Consider the following 17,730-nt stretch of genomic DNA (forward strand, 5'->3'; position numbering starts at 1 on the left):
GTTCACTAAAAGAGCACTCCTTCCGCCCGCCCGGGCGACTTGCAAAAGCCTCTCATTAATTGACCTTATTTGATACTTGATACTTGCTGTTAAAAGTCAAAGGACGGATGATGAAGGTCCTTTCTGTCAATGTTCAAACTAATTTTTTCCCATTTAACAGCAAAATAAACATTTAAAACCGAAGAACCACTGCTTATATGCGTGCCGCCCGCGCGAGGCAATTTGATCAACTTCAGATTCTAAGTCCGTGTTTCGGCTTCTGGTAATTTTTTGCTGTTCACTGCACTTGCGTCTAAATCCTATAATGTCTCCCAATTCTGATTGGTCGAAAATTTCGATTATTGCGGACGCGCGAATTGCTTTCAGCAAAGTAGATATTATGGGCGGTTTGTTAACGCGCGATCGGAAAAAAGGCGGATTGACTTGACGCCTGCCTTGTACCTGTATAAAAGTCTATGCGCATGACGACTTGTTAGTTTCAACGCTATTACTCCCAAAAATACAGCCGTATGAAATGCTATAAAGTCTTTCTGATGAGAAAATCACAATATCACATTGCTCTTAAAAGGCTATAAAGTCTCCCTGGTGTCAAATCGAAATCGTAGAATGTTGTAAAGTCTCCCTGATGAGAAAATCACAATCACATTGCTCTTAAAAGGCTATAAAGTCTCCCTGGTATCAAATTGGAATCGTAGAATGCTATAAAGTCTCCCTGATGAGAAAATCACAATCACATTGCTCTTAAAAGGCTATAAAGTCTCCCTGGTGTCAAATTGGAATCGTAGAATGCTATAAAGTCTCCCTGATGCGAGAAAATCGCAATCACGTTGCTCTTGAAATGCTATAAAGTCTCCCTGGTATCAAATTGGAATCGTAGAATGCTATAAAGTCTCCCTGATGAGAAAATCACAATCACATTGCTCTTAAAAGGCTATAAAGTCTCCCTGGTGTCAAATTGGAATCGTAGAATGCTATAAAGTCTCCCTGATGAGAAAATCACAATCACATTGCTCTTAAAAGGCTACAAAGTCTCCCTGGTGTCAAATTGGAATCGTAGAATACTATAAAGTCTCCCTGATGAGAAAATCGCAATCACGTTGCTCTTAAAATGCTATAAAGTCTCCCTGGTGTCAAATCGAAATCATAGAATGCTGTAAAGTCTCCCTGATGAGAAAATCACAATCACATTGCTCTTAAAAGGCTATAAAGTCTCCCTGGTGTCAAATCGGAATCGTAGAATGCTATAAAGTCTCCCTGATGAGAAAATCACAATCACATTGCTCTTAAAAGGCTATAAAGTCTCCCTGGTGTCAAATCGAAATCGTAGAATGCTGTAAAGTCTCCCTGATGAGAAAATCACAATATCACATTGCTCTTAAAATGCTATGAAGTCTCCCTGGTGTCAAATCGAAATCGTAGAATGCTAAAAAATCAGTTGGTTCGAATTTATAAGAAAAAGTAAGTATCAAAAGTATATACGAATAGTACAAATTTTATTTATATTGAATATTAAAGCTTCAAACTGAATTTACCGTAATCTTTTGAAAATAAAATCTAATACAAGATAAAAATTTGATATTGTTGAAGTTATCTTTCGGTGTCATTTTCCAGCATCATGTTTTCTTTTTCTCTGGATACGTTTCGCTTTGTGGGAGCCTGGAAAGACAATAAATATTATCGAAGTTTATTTTCGCACAATTTAACACGCAATTTCTCGGTTTTGTATGTCTGGAAATCTGAAATCTTTTTAAGTCTCTCAAGGGTCATGGCTTTCAGGGCCTGAGATTTTGGTATTGCTTCTAGTGTTCAAATTTCTATATATGTCAAAAACATCTCACTCAAATCTGTTGTAGTGTGGAATTTTAAACAATTACCTGTGTGATCGTTGACTTGCGTATCAGATTGAGATGCTTTAGCTGCCGAAACTGGTAGAGATTCTAAAAAGAAAAATAATAATGAACATTTAAACTTCTAAAAGTTCTGTCTGTCTTATTCTTTGTAGTATACCGATGCTACAAAAGCCCAGATTGAGCGTCTTCAGAAAGTCCAGAACGCCGCCGCTGGCTTCGTGCTCAAACGTTATGCCAGAACCAGCGACGTAATCGATCTCGAATGGTTACCAGTTTCTGAGATGGTTGATCTAACAATCGCCAAGATTGCCCATAGCGCTCTCCACAACCCCAGCTGGCCGTCATACCTCAAACTCAATAGACAACCGGATCCAGACAGAGAGCTCCGAAATGGTAATTTGGTCGCACATGACATTGAGGACACATCTCGTCTAACTGGCACCTTTGCACACGAGGCCGCAAAATGCTTCAACAACTTGCCTGTTGATATCAAACGAATTGACAAAAAGGAAAGCTTTGCTGATAAATGCTGGAATTTTTATTTTGATAGGGCGCTAGCCAAATCTCTAAGCTAATTCAATTCAACCTCGAGTCACAAACTTAATCAACACAGTCGATCTAGTATCTGATACTTACGTGTAGTCTTTAGCATTTGCAGCCTAGTCTATTTTCTAAGGTCATTTATTTTCAATCACTTGCTATATATTTGGACTCACTCTTCTTGTGTTTTCTAGCCCACCAGCGATTCTAGCGTTCCCCTTTTGATATATTTATTTCATGTTAATATTTATTTTATTTTATCTAAAACATTGTTCTAGCATTTTATATTCCTAAATGAGACCGAACCTATATTCTATTTTACCGCAGCCATTCCACAATTTTGCCATCACAATATCTACAAATTTAACCGAATGGTTTTAGTTTTGATGTTAATTCGATGTTGCGCTATTACGTCTAGTCTATTCTAAATTCGAATTTTCTTCTCAGTTTGATCTCCTATGAATATATTAAAATATTATCATATAAGTAGTTTTTCTCCCTAATATTTAATATTTACTATTTCATTGCATACCCACAAATCGACCTATGTGTTTTTTTATCTATATCATCTTATTCGACGAACCTATTTTTCAGCGTCTTCTATATTAGGTTGCCCATTGATGAGTGTGATTTTTTTCGTGCCTTGCGTGCCTTCGTGCCCTTCGTGCCTTTTGAAAAAAAGTTCGTGCCTTTCGAAAAAAAGTTCGTGCCTTTTGAAAAAAAGTTCGTGCCTTTCGAAAAAAAGTTCGTGCCTTTTGAAAAAAAGTTCGTGCCTTTCGAAAAAAAGTTCGTGCCTTTCGAAAAAAAGTTCGTGCCTTTTGAAAAAAAGTTCGTGCCTTTTGAAAAAAAGTTCGTGCCTTTCGAAAAAAAGTTCGTGCCTTTTGAAAAAAAGTTCGTGCCTTTCGAAAAAAGTTCGTGCCTTTCGAAAAAAAGTTCGTGCCTTTTGAAAAAAAGTTCGTGCCTTTGAAAAAAAAGTTCGTGCCTTTTGAAAAAAGTTCGTGCCTTTTGAAAAAAGTTCGTGCCTTTTGAAAAAAGTTCGTGCCTTTTGAAAAAAGTTCGTGCCTTTTGAAAAAAGTTCGTGCCTTTTGAAAAAAGTTCGTGCCTTTTGAAAAAAGTTCGTGCCTTTGAAAAAAAGTTCGTGCCTTTTGAAAATAGTTAATGACAAAAAAATTAACCAGAAGCTTCATGAGGTTAAAAAACTTGGTGGTGGTGATTTAAAACTACATACACTTTTTTTTATTAGAACGCCTTTAAATCATATAAGTAGTTTTGGCGAGCAGGGTATACTTATTTTTTTAAACAAATTTCAGCTGCTTTTTGTCTTTGAAATTCATAATTCATAAAAACCCCGGGGGGGGGGACTCGATTTCGAAACGACGGTATGTGCCGCGCAAAATCTGCTTTTCAAAATCGTACCCTTACAGTGCAGTTCAACTTCAATATGGTTGAAAAGGTTCCCTTTCAGTGCATTTTCTCTTGATTTACTCAACCCTTTTATAGTGCACTATATTTCTCAGCTGTAAATCTCCGTGAAAGAAGAAGCTCGGGAAATTTTCTGTTTCAAAGAAAAACGGAGAGAATTATTCTTGTCAGCTGTAATTATCAGACAATAGAAACTTTTTCAAACAAACGAGAAGTAAAAACCTTTCTTTTTAACAATTATTTTGAATTTGTTTTAAAATTCCACCCTTGCAGTGCAATCTCACAGAAACACACCCTTACAGTGCATTTGGGATGCCGAAAAACCCCACCCTTAAGCGCGGCGTAGGCCAGATTATATGAGTGCCACCCCCCCCCCCCGGATAAAAATTCATAACTAACTTTTGATTATTAGAAAAATAATTACATGAATTACACAAATGAGAAAAAAAAGAAGACATTGCATATTAACGAATGCGCTTTCGAATGTTTATTTCAAGATTCGAATGTTTTGTTTTGAAAAGACAGGAAAGACAAAAAAGGATATACATGAATTGTCGGGTTTGAGAAGTCAACAAACGCGTGCAAATTAGCGCGGATGCAAAGAAGAAGTGAAAGAACTGTAGACGATGCTATCGTCCGTATAATATACTATTTTGATACAATGATATAACATAGGCGTAGTGGTGTAGTGGTTATCGTGCTTGACTTCTGTCCAGGAGGCTCGAGTTCGATACCCACCGTGGCACTACGATTCACTTGGCAAGTGAATGCTCCTTCGCCCGGGTCAACCCATGCCATGTGAGGGGAATTGGGTACCATAACTCTGATACAAGAGTATGGGTAGATATTTCAGACATTGTGGTGTGCCGTGACACTCAGGAGGTTCTACACCTGCGAGGACATCCGTTCTCCCGTGTAGTTCGAGTGTCGTGGTATATACCATGGCTCGGCAGCTCGCATCTGCAGGGTTGCAATGTCTGCTTGCGCTGTGATTCCTACTCCATCGTGGGTAGGACCCATTCCGATGCATCGGAGGGCATATCTATCTATATAACATAGTTTGTATATTATAAAACGTAATATGTTGTGCGGCGGATAGAGTCTGTGTGCAAAAGGCACGAACTTTTTTCAAAAGGCACGAACTTTTTTCAAAAGGCACGAACTTTTTTTGGAAAGGCACGAACTTTTTTCAAAAGGCACGAACTTTTTTTTCAAAAGGCACGAACTTTTTTCAAAAGGCACGAACTTTTTTCAAAAGGCACGAACTTTTTTTTCAAAGGCACGAACTTTTTTTCAAAAGGCACGAACTTTTTTTCGAAAGGCACGAACTTTTTTTCGAAAGGCACGAACTTTTTTTCAAAAGGCACGAACTTTTTTTCGAAAGGCACGAACTTTTTTTTCAAAGGCACGAACTTTTTTTTCAAAGGCACGAACTTTTTTTCAAAAGGCACGAACTTTTTTTTCAAAGGCACCAACCTTTTTTTCAAAAGGCACGAAGGGCATGAAGGCACGCAAGGCACGAAAAAAATCACACTCCCCATTGATTTACTATTTCTATACTACGTAGCCGACCAGCCCACTAAGCTTCCATTAATGATTTAGCTGTCCACTTCGTATCAGTTTGAATCGTAGAATTTTATATACATTTATATACATAACATATACATAAAATATTTCAACTTCTTGTAAGAAGAACCAATATACTTTTGGAGATCAAGAAATTAATGATGAAAAAAAAAAAAAAAAAAAAAAAAAGTATTCAGTCTAACAACTGCAATGTCTTTTTCAAAGCCATTTTTGTCAATCATTAAAGAGCATGGAAAAATCTTTTACCGACTTGGGAATGTTTAAACCAATGAAATAACAGCAAAACAATTACCTGTGTGATCGTTGACTTGCGTATCAGATTGAGATGCTTTAGCTGCCGAAACTGGTAGAGATTCTAAAAAGAAAAATGATAATGAGTAATAATTACACGGTACTCTCAAGTTTCATCTGTACATGGTGAAGTAACAAATGAAGGAAAAAAGCTTCTTGTGTAAAGCATTGTAAACATTGTAATTTACCATCCCAATTTGGTTCAGAATTTTGAAAAAAAACTGTCACACGATTCTATTTAAAACTGCCCAACTTTGCCCTTTTGTATTTCATGTGACCTACAGTATTCAATTTATAGTAGGTCACATTTTTGATAAGGTAATCATTTTATTTGTTTATTTGAATCTTTTAGTTTACAGGTAATTTTAGTTTACTGCAGGCACAGAAGTGATTCGACCACTTTAAGGTGTTTCACGAGATCTATAATTTATTTACATAAAGGTTAGAAAATCACCATTTTTAAAGTTCTTCCAATTAGATCTGTCTTGAAGCTTCCTTTTTACATCTGCATCTGGGCCAGCCATTCGGAATTTGTTGGTTTGGGTTTTTTCTTCGTAGAAAAAAATCTTGGTTGTCGTTGAATCTTCTGATTACTGTTTATTTTCTGTAGGACAGGGATGGCGGACAGGTGTGCTTAGCTGTATTGATATGCTTGTCAAGTTGAACTAAAGCTGCTTCGTCATTGGCGTTTTTGGTTGTCTCAATTAGTGTGAGGAGATTACGTGTAATTCTGTCTTTGAGTTCATCCGTTCTGATTGGTTTTGATCCATCTATAAAACTCAAAGTAGCATCTAAGCTGTCAAAAGGCTGTTCTGATTTTGTGTCCAACTCATCCTTGTTGAGATGTTTTTCAGGCTCCAAAGCTAACATGGTGGCGATCAAATGTATGTGTTTGCAAGGAATGTTTTTGGTTAAAAAATCCATACATTCGCATGAAAACATGTGAGAACAGGCTTGACATTGACAACATTTGATTTTGCATTCTTTTGTACATCGTTCACTAACCATTTTAATGTTGTACTCTGCCTGTCTATTTTCAGATTTGACAATCCACGACTTCTCACTTGTGCTGCTTATGTTTGACTTTTCTAGTAACAAACTTTCTTTATGTCTTTGATGAATCATTCCAGATTTATGAGTAAGTTTTCCTTTAGTTTGTTTTGTGCATCGCTCAAATATTTTGTCACGATTAAACTTGATAAGCTGGAAAAGGCATACATCCAATCGACGATTATGTTTATCTTGGAGGTAAATATACTTGATGACCCGATGGAAGGCTTCCACATGCATGTTCGTATTCACCCCAATCCCTATTCGGTAACAATATGCCCACTGCTTTGCCGAAGCCGCCCATTGCTTTTCAAAGTAGTCAGCAAAACATTTCCATAGCCCAGAAAGACTAAGTGAGTTTTTGAAGTCAGACAGGTAGTTCTCAAATACTTTTTCATCCATTATATCCCGTAGATAGTGAAGCTTTTCATAAATCTGCTTTTGAACTGATTTGTCTGATATCTTCTTTGGGATCTCTTCTTGCCATGCTTTAGAGACATGCCACGAACATCAGAGCTTGATAGGAAGGCAGTTGTTCACCTAGAAATAAGAACAGTAAATCTAATTTTGAGATTTATTTATATAAAAACTAGTTCTCTTGTAAACAATAAAGAAAGCTCTGGAGGACAGCATCAAATTCTTGATTCCCTATAATAAAAAGGAATATGAATTATTACTATAATTTGAATCTATTTACTTTCTTTTGATAAAAGTAGAGTTGTAATATAGTGTGTCTGTCTCTTAGAAAGTGGACAAAATTTTTTTTTTGATTTATTTTTTGATAAAGGAAAATCTAAATTAGTGACACATATTCTGGAAAACTGTAGAGAGAATTCAATAGAGCAAATATTATGTCATTTTATGTATTGACATCTTGAATGAGAATTTTTCTTGTCAAACCTTTTTAAAAGCATCATAAAAAGGAGTGGATAGATCACTCATTATCCACTTAGGATGAATTTCACCACTGTTAGTTTTTATTGTTTCAAAAAACAATTCCAGAAATTCGTTTGTTTAATGATTTGATATCATCCATCCAACAGGTTGTCCTTCTCCATATTCATCGATGACAAGCATTGTTGTTAGAAGAAATTTGTACTCATTTGTTCCATGTGTAGCATCACCACAGATACCATCTTTTCCAAATTCTTTCAAAAGGGCTTTTTGAAATTCAGTTTGAATGATGATGTAAAAATCGGTATCTTTGAAGCCGCTGACAGGCTTTGTGAGCTTTTGTGATTGTAATTTGTAGTTTAGCACTGGGTTGTTTTCCTTCATGCTCCACTCCATAATCCATGCAGCAACACTATCTTGATCATTGCAATGGCGTTCAATGCTCGAGACTCCAAAAGATTTGGCTAGATTTGTCAAATCTTTTTTGTCAATCAGGTGAGCACGTTTGAAATTGGTGCCTTCAGCTGAATCTCTTATATCATCCAAAATTCTTTCCCGTGAAATACCAAGATGAAGTTTGGATGCAATTTCTTCTCGTAGTTTCTTACTAATTCGTGTATGCTGAATTTGGATTTCGTGACCATAATGAGTGTGATTTGCCTCAACAGTGATTTCTCCATTTTTATTGATGGTAACCTTCAGTGTGGCTGTGCAATTTTTGTCAATCTTTATAGTTCCTAAAAGAAGTTTTCAATAATTTTTTTCGTTAAGGCCTTGCTGATCAATACGATAGGTTGAAAAAGTAAAAAAATTCAACAAATTTCCCAAAAATTCATTGTACATTAATAACAAAGCTGGTAGGCAGTAGTGCCTTACGAGATCTATCTTACCACTACTTTTAGATCTACGCCTCTGATTTTTCTTCGTGTATGTACCACTTCTATTACACTGATAATAAGTTACATTTTCACCAAGGTTATTCTTGAGTTCACCAGATTTTATTATGTATTGTGTTTTGTTCTGTTCTTCATACTCTGTTTTCCACTTTTGGAATTCTAAACAATTTAAAAGTTGAAAATCAATTTAGTAATTTCCATAAATACTATCATATAAAGTTTATTACCACCCATAATTTAATCCAGATATATTTAGCAAATATAAATTAGATTTATTAGATTGATTTGAAGTGATAACCTATAGACCTAAAGACCTTTTGAAAGAGGACGTCCTGTTGGATAATAAAGTAGTCAAGCAGAAATTATGTAATGAAAAATACCTTAAAGCAGATGATCAGCCACAGTTTTTTACGGCTGATACCTATAAGTGTTTTCTGCTGATTTGTCCGTTTATTATGACCATCTATTTTCAGTCTTACTCATCAACGTCAACCATCACTGTTCAGTCATTAGTCAAATGTTCAGTATGAAAATACAATTTATTGTAATGTTTCTCTGTCAGCTGCTGGTGGTAAGTTTGTTGGTGTCTCTTTTTTTCACATTCAGTTAAGTCAATGTAAGTCAATGTAAGTCTTTTGTCACACATGTAAATATTTGTAAAATGAACACACCTTCAAAATTTTTGAAATTTAAAGATTCACATTCTTCTGTAAATCCATGGTTTGAAACAAGATGTTTTCTCAGTTCAACAATTCTGCGACATTTGAAATCACATTCAAAGCATACACAGTTCCCAGAGGAAACACTGGATAAAACATCTTTTGAATGTTTATTTGAAATATGCCGCATCATATTTGCCTAAAAAGTGTTAAAAATTTTGATTGAGTCTTAAAATATATGTAAAGTGAAATAAACATTGGAAAATACAGGAAAGGAAATAATACCAATGCATTCAAGCAAACTTCTGACCAAAGGTGTGTTACACAAGGGAAAGCTTTGATTTCAGGTGTTTTGTAAAGGAAAAAATTGACAATTTTATACTTGCATATAAGCCTAAGAAAGCTAACATCACAAAAAACAAAGACAACACTATAATATCTAACCTTTTTGGTAAAAGTTGTAGAACAAGAAGGACATTTGAATTTAGAATTCGAGGTCTCTTTAATTTTGGAATCGACTGTGCTTTTAAGTTTGACCTCAGGCTCAGGAACAAAGGGTATAGCAGTTTTTGAATCATCTACTTGGTTGGAACTTGAAGCAACAATCTTGGTTTTCAAGCAATCTGTGTTAGAAAAAAGTGAATCTGTGTCTATTTTACCATTACAATACCAACTTGCCAATTTTAGTCTTAAGAAGCCATTGTATTTGGTGGGTTTCCGTAGGTAGCAGTCATCATAGGACTCGATGGTAGACTTAAAACGATCATTGTCTAGGCAAAATATTGAACACATCACAAGTGTGATTGGTCCACAAACATTTCCACATGTCTGAAGAGGATATGGTAAACATTCAAAACTACAGCTTTTACATCCATTTTTATGTGCTTCAGGATCATGGGCACTTTTAATTGACTCAATATTATTTTGTCCAAAAATTGAAGTAATCTTTCCTGGTAAATCCTCAGGTATATTCCAACCTAAGGAATCGTAATAGGTTAAACTTTTGTTGCCTTTGGAGTAAATGGCCATAGACCAATGATTGCCTTGTAAGCCATCCTTTCCTAGGAATGTTTTTGAATTGAAAATACCAACATTAATCAAAAAAATTATTTCCTTGCAAGATTTAGGATGTTCCCTAGAAAAGTACTTTTTAAAATCACCAAGATAATTCAAATAACACACATGATAATCTGACTGCTGACTGTTCAACATTGCAGCAACAAATAACATATGGTCTGTATTTAGAAACCGCTTGCCGCATAGTTCAGAGAGTATAGAGGGGCTCATGGGTATGCCAGGGAGATCAGCAGGAGGTGTGCACCATAAAAGGTTCTTGAATTTGGCAAAAACGTCATCTTGAATCACCTCATTGATATTTTTTGGCTTCACTTTTGTTTTATTCAGCCAAGCTATCTCTTGCCCCACAGCTCTTTTGATAGTTTGGATTCTGTGCAATGTTAATAAATGACCAACATCATCGTAGTCAAGAAGCCCTCTGTCATAGTTTATAACATAGTTTCCTGCAGCAAGTCTTTTATGCTTACCAAGATCTTCAGACCATTTAACAAGTTCAGAATCTTCTGGGATGCATTTCAGACTAAAGATATTATTTTTTTCTCTTCCAGGTTGTAGTTTTTCCACGCACGAAAAGCGAGATCTTTTTGTATAAATGTCTTTACTTTCATAAGCATTCTTACGAGTATAGTTTTGAATATTTTCTTTATTGAAAAGAAATGAATTCTTTTTTAAATCCGTCATCTATAAGAAAAGCTGTTTCTAATTATGAAAAATATAAGAATAGAAACAGACGGAAATCATAAACATAATAGCATTCAAAATAAAGTATTTTTGCATTAATAAATGATACCTAGTAGACTACCACAAGTTGGTCTAATGTCGACACCAGTCTTATAATTTCACATATTCTGTCAAGAAATGAGAATTTTACGCCAGAAAAGAGCCAACAAACAAATAGATATAAAGTTTAAAAAGCCAAGTAGAACATATGTACACATACACAGCAATCACGAGAAATACAAACACTAAAAACTACCCAAAATCCCAACACGAATATAATGTAATCTGGAGTCCCCGACTTGAGACAGATGCAGCGGCTTTAAACTTGTTTTAAGGACGTCCAACACTCAGCCTCCCCCAGATTTTATAACCCTGAACCGACCCGCAGTCCAAACAAACCAACAAACATAAAAACAACACACACTTGCACCACACAAATATACAGAAACATAACACATAAAAGACCAACAGACAAAACAAACAAGTTCACAGTGTCTACTTTTTTTTAAATTTAAAATTCAAAACCAGGTGAAAATTTACCTTAAAATGTGGAATTTAGATACTGTAGGGACGATCCACTTCACCACTTGTCAAATTCCAACTTGAAAAAAATAATGTTCGACACCTCGTTTTCGCGCGTTTACTGAAATCGAAAGCTGATACGTTAGGTCCGCAATAATCGAAATTTTCGACCAATCAGAATTGGGAGACATTATAGGATTTAGACGCAAGTCTAGCACCACCCATTTCAATCCTCATACCACCCTTTTAATACGCTGCAGGAAACTAACCACCATTTCTGGTTCTTTTGAAAAATTACTGATAAGCAATAACAAATACGAAGAACAAAGGTGCTCAAAATCTTGCAGTAAATTATCGACCTGTAAGCTTGACATCAATAGTATGCAAACTGATGGAGTCAATAGTGAGAAAGCATATTATGGAGCATCTTCTTGATCAACATCTTTTATCGAACAAGCAATATGGTTTTATCAAAAATCGATCCACCGTTACGCAACTGTTGTATTACTTGGATACGTGCTGTGAAAGTACATCGGAGGGAAAAGTGATTGATAGTATCTATTTTGATTTCGCAAAGGCCTTTGACACTGTACCTCATCGTCGTTTATGCCAGAAACTATTAGCATACGGCATAGATGGTCCGATAATGTCTTGGGTAAAATCATTTTTAAATGGACGAACCCAATCAGTGAAAGTAAATAAATCATTTTCGACAACGGATCACGTGGTTAGTGGTATCCCACAGGGTAGTGTCCTTGGACCGTTATTGTTCGTTCTTTACATCAACGATCTTCCTGAAAGAGTGATATCATCATTTATACTCCTTTTTGCTGATGACACCAAAATCTTCCAAGAGGTCAACACTATCGAAGACTCTATTTCCATCCAACAGGATATAGACGCGCTAGTTAAGTGGTCGAAAGAATGGTTATTAAATTTCCATCCCGACAAATGTCACGTACTAACTATTGGCAAATTCTCTGACATCAAACATGCCTATCCATATTGTTTGGATGGAAATCAGCTTGAACATGTTTTTGAAGAGAAAGATCTTGGGATTGTGATCGACTCAGAACTTACATTCGAGGAGCATATTGCAAAGCAGGTAAAGAAGGCAAATTCAATACTAGGAGTGATTAACAGGAGCTTTGAACATCTGAATCCATCCATCTTCCTAGTACTATATACTTCGTTTGTCCGTCCGCACTTGGAGTATGCTCAGTCGGTATGGTCACCTAAACTTCGAAAATATGTTAATTTGATCGAGGGTGTACAAAGACGCGCCACAAAACTCGTGCCTATCTGCAAAGATATGTCCTATGAAGAACGCTTGCGCATACTTGACCTCCCCACGCTTGAATTCAGGAGACTCTTTTGTGATATGGTCCAAGTATACAAACATCTCCACTACTACGATAAAAATACTCTTCCAAGTAAATTATCGACTCGAACACGTCCGAACAGGAGACACAAGATGAGCTGATACCAAATTTTGGTAAAGATGGATTCCGAGGCGCACAAACCAACTCGTTCTTTTACAGGAGTATACCAAACTGGAATAGATTACCAAAATACGTTGTAGAGGCAAAGACTGTCAAAATCTTTAAAGAAAGACTCAACGAAGCTTGGAAAAAACATCCGAAAAGATTCGAGACAAGACAATTGTAATCAAGATCCGGTTCTCAGAGGCCCTCGTGTGCCTTGAACTTGTATACATTATTATTATTATTATTATTATTATTAAATACAGTCATTGATACTAACCATGATTTTATTCTAAAATTTTGGGATAGAAAAGCTTTCGCTGGCTCCTTGAACCTACTTACCGTATTACTGCGAATAAACGCCCGGGTTGTTTATTTAATATTTAAGAGGGGCGTTTAAAAGAAGGGGGCGTTTTTTTAATTATTTTAGTCTAAAGTCTAATATTTAGAGCAACTATGCCCTTTCTTTGTTTTAGTTCTTTATCAGGATTTTAGTGCAAAACTTCTTTGGTTCAACGATTAAAATTGCATCAAAAACTGCTCTGGTTACAAGAAATGACTAAAATCTGTATTGAAAGTCACAAGTTTCTAATAAACGCCCCTCCACTAGAGAGGGCGTTCATTCCAAGGGGGCATTTATTTGAGGGGGCGTTTATTAAATAATTTTTCTTTTAGGAGGGGCGTTTATTCGAGGGGACGTTTATTCGAGGGGACGTTTATTCGAAGTAATACGGTAAACCTAGTGAAAATCATTTCTTGAGTTAATGACTATTTTATGTTTTGAATAAGTAAGTCCTTCAATAACTTTAAACGTCACGGCGAAATCCGCACTGATTTATGTAAACATTCGAAATTGAAATCTCTAAACATAACAAAAAGAAAGAAAGAGAAAAATAAACAAAGAAAGAGAAATGGCACATGCAGTACAGTGCAGTACGATAATACAACTTTCAGTTTTTCGATTTGGTTTGATCAAATCTAGCTGAATATACTACATTACTATCCTTTAAAATTAAAGTTTACTTTGGTACCACCCAATTTAGTACATGGTAGTAATTTTTTTAGGGATTTTTTTTAGGAGACCACCCTTTTTACTACCATGTACTAAATGGAAATAACTTCGAAAAACCACCACCCCACCGGCCATGGGTCACTACACTGAACATGTACCCCCCCTGATCCAATTGTCAAGGGGATGGTGCACGGACAATATTAAATCCCTGTCCTAACAGGGGGGGGTCAAGCCTCAGGGTACTAAAGCATAGCCTAGAGAGGGTACTTATCTAAAAAAAATTTTGACTCATACCACCCACCCAAATAAGTACCCGGGTACTTAATGACTTTTCCCTTCTAGACCCTATACTCACCCAAAAAGTACCCGGGTACTTAAGGACTTTTCTCTTCTAGACCCCATACCAACCCAAAAAGTACCCGGGTACTTAAGGACTTTTCCTTCTTAAACCCTATACCTACAAAAAATAAATTTATTACTTATTAATCTTTCTCAATTCTACACTCATCAAAATTAAACCCACCCTTATAACTGTTAATTTTAATTTCCTTACTATTAGCCCAACTAATAAGCCAGGCGTAATTTACAGTAATACATTCGGGTATATTGATTGCCTTATTTTTTAAACATGAAAACAGATGAAAACAATGTAAAAGCACTTTTTCACAATCTTAGAAAATCTTAGAACAGTTTTAACAAAAGATCTAGTTTCTGAAATATCTGGAAATATAAAAAGTATAAACCAGAGTAAATTAGCAAAACTAAACATAAAATAAGAAACTAATATAAACTAAATATAACCAGTTGCAATAGACCCAAGTAAAATTCACTTTAAAAACGAGAATCTGTAACACTTTTAATCTAAACTCCATTTGTTATACTTCATGAGCTTTGTTGTGAGTGCCCACCCAGAATGTCTTAGAGAAGTTATTATCAGGTCAAAGCATGCAATCAAGCAACCTATTGTGGTAAATAGAAACAAAATAATATAATACGAAAATGGCTAAAAAAACAAGAAAGTTTCTAAACAGGTTTTTTTAATAAAGCTGAATAAAGAAGTAAACCCACAACTATACTGTAATAACGTAAGAAAGCTTTTGATATAAAAGAAGCCAAGATAGGATATAAATCAGAATTTTTGAGTTTTCTACTTTACCTGGTGGTATCAAAGTGTAGAAATCTGGCCCATGTGACTATTTTGGCAGAATTTAGGTGACATTATCTCGCAATATTTTTTTGAAAAGCTGTAATAAGTCAGAAAAATGATGGAATAAAAATGTCACAGGTTTTTAACAATACTTAAGTCTCAAAGCCCTTAAATTATCTTGAAAACAAAATAAAACTACTCACCAGTACTCACCAAAATTGAGTCAAGGTACTTATTTTACAAAGAAAATTCACATAAGACCCACCCAATTAGTACCCGGGTACTTGTTTGATTAAACAAACTTGGCTCCCCACCCACCCAAAAAGTACCCGGGTACTTATCAATTTTTTTTTTGGAAAAACACCCACCCCACCGGCTATGCTTTAGTACCCTGAGGCTTGACCCCCCCCTGGTCCTAAAGATTAGTTAAAATATTGTGATCAGTAATCAATTGAAACTAGGATGCTTACCTTTCACGAGAAAGTGAAGGTTCTAGATACAACCGCATCGACGAAAAGATTTTGAAAGGCAAAATCATTTACTTTTGACGTTAGTTTTTTAAACCCACAAGAAGAATGAGTTAAAAGCACACACATATCTTTCGCACTATTCATAACAAAACAACATATCCTTATTTAATCTCTCACGATTTGTTAACACGTTTTCACTCGAGCTGTACCCCCATTGTCAAGGGGATGGTGTACAGACAGTTTTAAATCCCTGTCTTTACAGTGACTTTATGAAAATAAACGGGGATGACGAAGGAAGTGGATAGCAAAGGAGTTGAGAAAATACATTCAGGTTAAAGTTTGGAAAGACAAGTCTTTTCATCTTGGTGTACGGATTTGGTTTCAATGGACATTTGAAGTAGGTTTCACCGAAAGTTATCCACAAAAAACATCTTAAAATACCATATCATGAAAAATGGGCAATAGATAACGTCAAATGGCATACCGTTAACGAGTTCTTTAAATTCTCTTTCAATTGAATATTTTCATGACGTAATTGTTGCACACGATTTTGTAGATGACGTAATAATTTGTTGGAAATGGAGGTTGTAGGTGATGAGTTGTTGGCGGAAGGTGATTGTGAAAGGTCCAGGGAAGATTGCGTCTGAAAATAAAGGATACAATGATCAATGTACAATGAACCGAAATATTTACAATCATATATCATCCCTGTCTCATTGACTTGGCAGAAATGAATGAGTGAATAATGCATAAAAATCTTCTCATAAATGTTATCTCATTGCGATTTTTGCAGCTATAATATTTTTTGGGACAAAGCTTTGGGAGGGAACTTGAAGAATTTCATTTACCTTCAATTTTTCTTGGATGGATATAGTGTACGATCTAAAGTCATCGAAGTTTTCCTTGAAGGTTTTCTGAAATAAGAAATTTCTGAAATCGATTAATTAGTTACATCGATATCAATTTTCAGTCAATTTTCAACAGTCTTTCAAACCCAACGGAAAGTAAAGACAAAAAGTCGACAGTTTGAATAGTGCTAGCAAAATTCCGTCTTCAGTTTATTCGACGGATCAAACGTAAAATTATTCTATCGAAAGAAGAAGAGAGGGAGAAAGAGAGGATAGAAGTTACCATTGCATTCACCAAGATATTCGTCTGTTCGTTGTCCCCTGGTGAAGATGAACAAGTTAACCTGTGAAACGAAAGAAAGAGTGAATATCACGTACCTCTGTATATCAAAGAACCGTCAAGACCTAACACATAAAGAGTGACATGCTCCTCTGCCTACGGGTAGATACCAAATTGCAAACTTAATAAAGTTTATACACGTGAAAAACAAGCATTTCTGTCCAACTATTTTCAATCAGTAGATTTGGGTGGCAGAATAGGTGTATTTCATGACTGGCCAGATTAATTTAGCCAGCATCTCAAACCAGAAAATCATTTGAGATTTGGGTGGCAGAGCAGCAGATGCATTCGTCCTTATCAGGACTCGTCAGCACTGCATACTGCGTATATATACACATGTATATTTGAGAAATTTTGATGAAGAATTTAGATTTTTGTGTTCTGTTTATTTAGTTTGAAGGCGAGTGAAAGAGCAAAAGTTTTGAGGTCACATGAGTTTACTTCCAGGTGAAGGTGACAATAAAAATCATATTACGTACACTTTGGTGACTTCGGTGATGACCCTTTGATGACCGACATTTTTTGTACCTTCTTCGAAAAGTCGATCGCCAAACTTTTGAATAGCTTCTGGTGCTGAAAATGTAGCGCAAGAAGAATTTTGTCAGTCTATGTGGATTATTATAGGCTAGACAAATTTTATAGCAGATTGATAGAAAATGACTTAAATTAAAATCATTCATATATTTAAATGTGCTTCAAAAAGATCAAAAAACGTCCTCTTGTGCTTATTTGTAGGGAGGTGGATGTTAATTTTCATTTTTTCGATTTTTTCAACCCAAAAACACTTTATAATGACACACCCCTCCATTTTAATGACTTTTTGCCAAAAAAATATAAAAAACCTTCAAATTTCAACATATCCTAGGGAAAATCACTAAAATCAATCCAATAACACGTAATTATGACCCCCATTTTTCTTCA

The 17,730-nt window shown here is 35.5% G+C and overlaps 2 protein-coding genes across 2 annotated transcripts in view; both read right to left on the reverse strand.

Annotated features, from left to right (window-relative positions):
* Nucleotides 1–1,455: 1,455 nt before the first annotated feature.
* The window catches only part of LOC136816130 (uncharacterized), a 28,834-nt gene continuing 12,559 nt past the window's right edge, over nucleotides 1,456–17,730 (reverse strand). Inside the window, exons 9-15 of the mRNA XM_067072563.1 lie at nucleotides 17,289–17,382; nucleotides 16,753–16,813; nucleotides 16,470–16,535; nucleotides 16,106–16,264; nucleotides 5,692–5,754; nucleotides 1,875–1,937; nucleotides 1,456–1,656 (exon numbers count right to left, since the gene is read on the reverse strand). Of these exons, the coding sequence (XP_066928664.1) occupies nucleotides 1,588–1,656; nucleotides 1,875–1,937; nucleotides 5,692–5,754; nucleotides 16,106–16,264; nucleotides 16,470–16,535; nucleotides 16,753–16,813; nucleotides 17,289–17,382 (575 nt within the window). The 3' untranslated portion in view covers nucleotides 1,456–1,587. The remainder of the gene's footprint in view (nucleotides 1,657–1,874; nucleotides 1,938–5,691; nucleotides 5,755–16,105; nucleotides 16,265–16,469; nucleotides 16,536–16,752; nucleotides 16,814–17,288; nucleotides 17,383–17,730) is intronic.
* On the reverse strand, nucleotides 8,772–10,947 carry LOC136816122 (uncharacterized). The gene is made up of 2 exons (XM_067072555.1): nucleotides 9,634–10,947; nucleotides 8,772–9,388 (listed from the first exon to the last, which is right to left on the reverse strand). Exons 1-2 carry the CDS (start codon nucleotides 10,945–10,947, stop codon nucleotides 9,152–9,154), a joined length of 1,551 nt encoding a protein of 516 aa, XP_066928656.1. The 3' UTR covers nucleotides 8,772–9,151.

Source organism: Clytia hemisphaerica, unplaced genomic scaffold, assembly GCF_902728285.1.
Source record: "Clytia hemisphaerica strain Z4C2 unplaced genomic scaffold, Clytia hemisphaerica genome assembly, whole genome shotgun sequence".
In the NCBI taxonomy this organism is placed as follows: domain Eukaryota; kingdom Metazoa; phylum Cnidaria; class Hydrozoa; order Leptothecata; family Clytiidae; genus Clytia; species Clytia hemisphaerica.

Excerpts from the sequence above, each read along its gene's own strand:
- LOC136816122 (XM_067072555.1), bottom strand. The coding sequence starts at position 10,947 with ATGACGGATTTAAAAAAGAATTCATTTCTTTTCAATAAAGAAAATATT. Across the intron at positions 9,389-9,633 it reads CTACAACTTTTACCAAAAAG|GCAAATATGATGCGGCATAT; the intron begins GTTAGATATTAT and ends AACACTTTTTAG.